Raw genomic sequence first — 6,000 nt, 5'->3', positions numbered from 1 at the left:
GCTGTGCATTGCATTTAGTTGTCTTATCTCTAAAAAGTCCCTCAGCTGTTCTTTGTCTTTTGTGACCTTGCCAACCTGAAGTGTAGAGGTTGATTATTTTATAGAATGTCCCTCTGTTTGGATTCTTCTGATGCTTTCTCATGATTATGTTATGCATTTGTGTAGGTATACCTTGTGGTATCTGCTTTGTTTACCATGTGTCTAGCTTCTGTAATCCTGATGCATCTGCCCTGCATGTATATGCTGGACACACCTTGTCCTGATAATATACCTGAGTCACCTTGCCTTGACCTCCTGCCTCCTCGAGAGTTTTGGGGTGGGGGCTGTTATGTTCAAATACTAACTATCCAATCCTAAACGTGCTTACCCTGCCTGTCTGTTCCCTGTTCCTTCCCATGGAAATCACAATAAAGGTGCTTGCCCACAATTCCCCCCTTTTCCTCTCTGAGTTATGACTCTGATGGTTGCCTGTGTGGCCCCCGATGTCCTGACTTGTATTCCCTCTTTTGGGATCTGTGAGTATAATAAACTATCTTTTCAGTGGCCATCATTTCCTGATCTGTTGGCCTTACCATACCTAAGTAATAATAAAACCTATTAAAACACCTGCCAGTTTCTCCACTTAAAGTTACTATTTTCTCTAATTAACGAGGAAGTTGTAGGGAGGTACCTCAAACTTTTTTGACTGAGATGCATAATAAGAAATACATTTTACATAGTGGAATGCCTGTTGCACAAGAGCTTTGTGAAACAACACATGTCCTTTCCATATGAAAGTTATTTTAGTTTCTATTCTGCTCTGTTTTATTTGAAAATAAGTCTTGTCTGACCTACTACCTTGATTTCATAACCCTCTAATAGTTAATTACCTTTGTTTGAAAGCACTAGTCTGGTGGAAATATCACTTTGATCATCTGTTTGCAGAATGGAAAATAGATGTGAGAGGGCAGACTGACAGCAAGGAGCCCATGATAAGGTTCTGGCCATAATTCGGGTGAGAGAGGTTGGTGGCCACTGGCAGTGAGATTGAGAGAAATGGGTGAGTTTGAGAGAGAAGTGAGTGGATTGAGGAACTTGCATATGGAGTGGGGAAGAGAGAGGAGTCAAGAATGACAATTTCGGCCTTGGCCTGTGGGGTGGATGGTGGTGCCTCCTACCGAGACAAGAAACACTGAAGGTTTATGGTTCAGGCTCCATCATGTTGAGTTCGAACTCTTAGGAACATTGGCTTGGAACTGTCCAGTGGGCAGTTAGCTCTGTGGCACTCAGGAGGCAAATCTGGGTTAGATTATTAGCAAGCCGAAGTTGGATCATACTCAAGGAGATTTTACAACTTCATGTCCACTGCAGGAAGCAGAAGTTGGATCAGGATAGGAACAAATGCTCTGAAAATATTTCCAGTAATTTGGCGTTGAGATGCATAATAACATAGACAAGTCAAAACTAAATTTTAGGAAATCAATGAACACAAATTTACTAGGATAAATTTCACTTTTCCATACTTTCCTGTCTCTTTTGGTTAACTGCGCTGTAATGTATAGATGCATAGATGTAGAGAGAAATGTGGAACATAAAGAAATTACACGTTTGCATTACGTAGGAACAATGCTGGCGTAAATCACAACTGCGTTAGCCTGTGCTTTGCCGGATTCTGGTCCTTAGTTGTAATTCTCCAAATCTAGCAACAGGCATTCTCAGGTATAGATGCGGAGATAAAGACATGCGCACGGTGTAGGCTGTAAAAGATGCTTGGTTTTAAGTGGCACGAGTTTGGGACTGTATTGAAAAAATGAGGTTTTCTAGTGGAAAAGAGTGTGGATGTGTGAGTTTACATACAGTGTTGGGAATGATGGGCCGTGCTTCGTTATTGGTCCCTCATCCTCCATCCCCACCCCTTTATCTGCTCCACTCCCTCCCCCTTCCCTCCATTCTTCCCCCCTTCTCCGGCGTTATTCTGGGATTAACGGCGGGGTCGGCCCCATACACAAACGCAGCTGGTTCGTATGGTCAGCCTGAGCCCTGCTGTGCAACCACGTCAGGAATTCCAGTAAGTTGGCAACACTGGAGCACAAAGACAACAACAATGAGGGAAACCCTTCAGTGCAGAAAGGAATGTTTGGAGCGGGGGCTGCTACAGTGAAAGGACACAACCCTCCCCCCCCATCGCGCCTGCGCTCACCCTCCCGCACCTCCGCGAGCCCACGCGCGCTCTGGGAGGGACGCAGCCCCTCCCGCGCCTGCTGTGCCCCCGCCCGCGCGCCGCTCCAGGCGCGCGCCTCCCGCGCCCGCCGCAGCTCTTTGTAACTCGGTGGTGCGGGGACGCTCATTGACTATGCAGCGCGGCCCCGGCGGGCGTCGGAGCGGCTTGACCCCGGCGCGGTCTCGTACCATCGCCCCGGCCGCCCGGAACCGGCATAAATCACCCGCCGAGACTAAAGTGCAGCTTCTTGCCCCCTCGCCCCTTCCCTCCTCCCACTCGCCTCGTCCCCCTTACTTCCCAGCCCCCCTGCCCCTCGGGTCCCCAATCCTGCCTCCTCCTCGGCGCCGCCCAGCGCCAGACTCTGTGCAGGGAGGCACATAGCGTTCCAGCGACTTTGGTCAGAGCAGAGAACTCTGGATTCCCAGTCCTCGAAAAGAAAGCCACAGAATCTCTCCCGCCCCTTCTCGCACCCTACTCTTTTTAAGGCGAAGTTTTCTCTATCTGTGGCTATTTCTCTCGTCTTGTCTTTCAGAAATAATACCTATCTCCCCCTTCCACCTCCCCGCAAAGCTTCACCAACCACTAAAGTCCGACTGTTGGGGGTCAGCAGAGTCCCACGAGATTCATGCTCGGGGGACTACGTGGAACGTGTTGGGCTGCCGCCTTCACGGCCACGGCCCCTCTGGCTGAGGGAAAGGGGTGCTGACTCCCTGGACCAGGGCCTGGCTCCTGGGGCAGGAAATTCTGGGGTGACCCCTGGCCCGGAAACGGCCCCTCCTCACACAGGGCTCCCAGTGGCCAGGAAAGAGGTGGCACCAACCCTCCTTTTTTCTGTGGGCACTGGAGTCACATATCGGGTGAGGACGATGCTCTGTAAGGTTAGCTCAGTGCTTTTGGTGGCCGCCCACCCCCTGCCCCTGCCACCCTGGCTAACGCTGCCGCAAAGAAAGGAACTGCGGGGCCCTCTGAACCCCTTACGTTTCTCCCTCACATAAAGGGGCACCAGCATCATCGAGAAGACGTCCATTCTTTCAATTTTGCTTCAAAATGGACAGATTTGTACGAAGTGCGATCTGGCCGTGACACCTGTAGACGTGGTGCTTACGAAAACTAAACAAGGATCCGAGGCGCCCCCCTGCCCCCAATATTGATCCAACTCCCCCCATAACTTGTAAAAACACAGAGCACCCCATCTCAGCGCCCTAAGGGGGAAACCAAGGTGTCCGAGGGAGCCTGAGGATTGCAGACTAGAGAATGGTCTCAAACCTCTCCAGCAGCCTCTTTACTTCTCTTCCCCCTTCCCTTCTCTTCCTTCTCTCTCTCTCTCTCTTTTTTTTCCCCCCGTTTTCAAAAACTGTATAGGTGGCAGATATCCGCGTGGACCGCCTAGCGGACTTCAGTGCGGAGGCAAATCCTGCCCGCGTGTGAGTGTGTCAATGTGAGTGTGTGACTGTGAGGGGCGTGTGTGCGCGTATGAATGACCGCGTGTACCTGGGAAGTGTGCGTGCACGTGTGCGTGTGTGCGCGCGTGAAGGGGCGTATGAGACTGCGTGTGAGGAGTATGTGCCTCTGTGTGCGCGAGGCTGTTTCTGTAGGAGTGCATGCGTGAGTGTGCACGCATGTGTTCGGGTCCCCTCTCCTCTCGGAGCTGCAAAGTGCAGGGGGCGGGCCGGGCGGCAGGGGGCCTGCCCCGCGGGATTCCCGCATGCTAGTTCCGGGGCGGGCGGGTCTAAAGGGCTTTATGCACTGTCTGGAGGGTGGGGACTGGCGCGGGTAGAAAACGGGATGTCTCGGGCGCGGGGCCCGGCTTTCTGCCACTGGGAGCCCGCCGAGGTGCGGGCCTGAAGGAGCGCTCTCCAGCGGAGGCGCTGCAGTGCTGAGTGCGACGCGCGCCCACCTCCCGGGGAAGGAACGGCGAGGCCGGGGACCCGGACCGTCGCGGGAATGGAGCGCACGGCGTCGGCGGCGTGCACGCTGCTGCTGGCTTTCGCCGCCTGCCTGGCGCCGGCCAGGGGCCGAGGTAAGCGCTCACTGGCCGGAGTTCCGCGCGGAGCGCCGGACTTCCCCGCCTGGGGCAGGGTCGGGTCCGTGGACAAGCGGAGGGGACCGCGACCGGCAGAGGCCAGGAGCGGGCGGCGGCGCGGCGGCTCCCCCTGGGGCGCTCAGGTTGCCCAGCGCTGGCAGAGCGGGAGCGCCCCTCTTTCGCCCGCCCGGGAAGTGAGCTGTCGCAAACTTGAGAAAGCAGCCCCTCCGGTTTCGGTGACAGCGCACCCCACGGGGACCCCGCCTTTGTTCCCATCGGGGTTTGTCCCAACCCTTCTGGAAGGCACTTTGCGATTCTCCCCGCGAGTCCGCAGCCTGCTCCCCTCGCTGGTTTACTCTCTGCGGGGCCGAGCGGTCCTTGGCGCTGCTCGGTGCGCAGTTTTCCACCTGCAGCGCCCGGCCCGCGAATCCCTTCGCGCGCCCAGGCTGCGGGCTCGAGCACCCCGCCTCTCTTCAGCAGCGAAACTTGGTCTCGCCGTGACCCCCAAGAGACCGTATTTCGATAAAGATCATTTACGAGCCAAGATAAGGCCGGGAGGTGGGATTGGTCGAGAGAGCGGCTGATGTGCTGCAGCGTTTTCTTGAAGGGTTTCCCTTTCCACCCGGGAGGGGGGGGGGCTTTTGTGTTGATGAATGGGCCCGTCTGCGCGGCCAGAGTTTTGAGGGCTCGAATGGAGAAAGTTTCTGCTATGAAGAGCTGTAAACTTCTCTCAAGCCGTCGGGGAGTTTTCGGTTTTTTACAGAAACAGGCGAGGGAAAGAGGAGGAGCAAGTAGTGGAGAGAATAAAAATAGTAAGATGAAAAGGAGAGAAGACAAGCAAGTAGAGAGTAAAAGGGAGAGAAGGAGGGGAAAGAGAGAGCGGGGAGAGAGAGGGAGAGGGAGAGAGAGAGGGAGAGAGGGAGAGAGAGAGGAAGCTAGGGATGAATGGGAAGGGCGAGGAGGCAGGGGAAGCAGCGAGCTCTCTCCCTGGCTTTGCGTTGCTAGGTAGCAGCCAAGAGCTGCGTGTGACCGACCGCCAGACAGACAGAGCGAACTCTGCTGCCTCCACGGGGACTAATCTGTCTGTGGGGATGGGAGACACCCCCCGCCCTTCCCCTCCTGCTCGGACAACTTAATTGCCCTACAATGAAAATGAAACCCCTATTGTTGTAGGATTAGCCAAAGCAATAAATTGATTTCCCTGGATCACATATTGGGGTTGACGGGTGGGGACTGCAGAAGCCCCCATTGATGACGGAGAGAGGGGAGGGCTTGTGGATGGGCCGTGGCATGTATTCAAATGGTTAATCTGCTTTCTTTCCTCAATTCTTAGCGTAAGCTCCTTAGAAGGAATCAACTAAGTAATTATACAGCAACTCCTAGCAGTACCCATTGCAGACTTCCTGGGAAGAAGTTTGGAAACGCCAACAAACCCCACTGGTTGTGTAAAAATCTTTGGAAAAGGAAGGGAGGCAGGGGGAGAACGTCAATAATTCTAACTTTGAACACCTTTTCTCAGTGTTGGTAACACAGAAAGAGGACTTATTATTATTGTGGAGGGTTTACTGCAGTGCTTAGCGTTATATATATCTCGTGTCCTAAATATAGCCATAGGATTTACTGTATGTTCCTGTCAGTGCCTGGCAAAAGGAAATGTCCGGATTCAACTGGGATACATCTGGGTTGTCCGCATACAGCCAAAACAGATGTTCTCTTCCCTGGCTTGATGGTTTAGTCACCAAGTAACCTGTACTTACTCTTCTTGGTAGTTTAGACC

At 53.6% G+C, this 6,000-nt stretch overlaps 1 protein-coding gene across 1 annotated transcript in view; it reads left to right on the top strand.

Annotated features, from left to right (window-relative positions):
• Nucleotides 1-4,144: 4,144 nt before the first annotated feature.
• LRP2 (LDL receptor related protein 2) overlaps nt 4,145-6,000 on the top strand; it is a gene marked incomplete at both ends in the record, with an annotated part of 195,384 nt that continues 193,528 nt past the window's right edge. The window contains one exon of the mRNA XM_079709604.1: nt 4,145-4,220. Within this exon, the coding sequence (XP_079565730.1) occupies nt 4,145-4,220 (76 nt within the window). The remainder of the gene's footprint in view (nt 4,221-6,000) is intronic.

The sequence above is a fragment of the Hyperoodon ampullatus genome (genome assembly GCF_949752795.1).
Source record: "Hyperoodon ampullatus genome assembly, chromosome: 8".
Classification (NCBI taxonomy): Eukaryota; Metazoa; Chordata; class Mammalia; order Artiodactyla; family Ziphiidae; genus Hyperoodon; species Hyperoodon ampullatus.
This window is presented reverse-complemented; position numbering and strand designations above follow the sequence as displayed.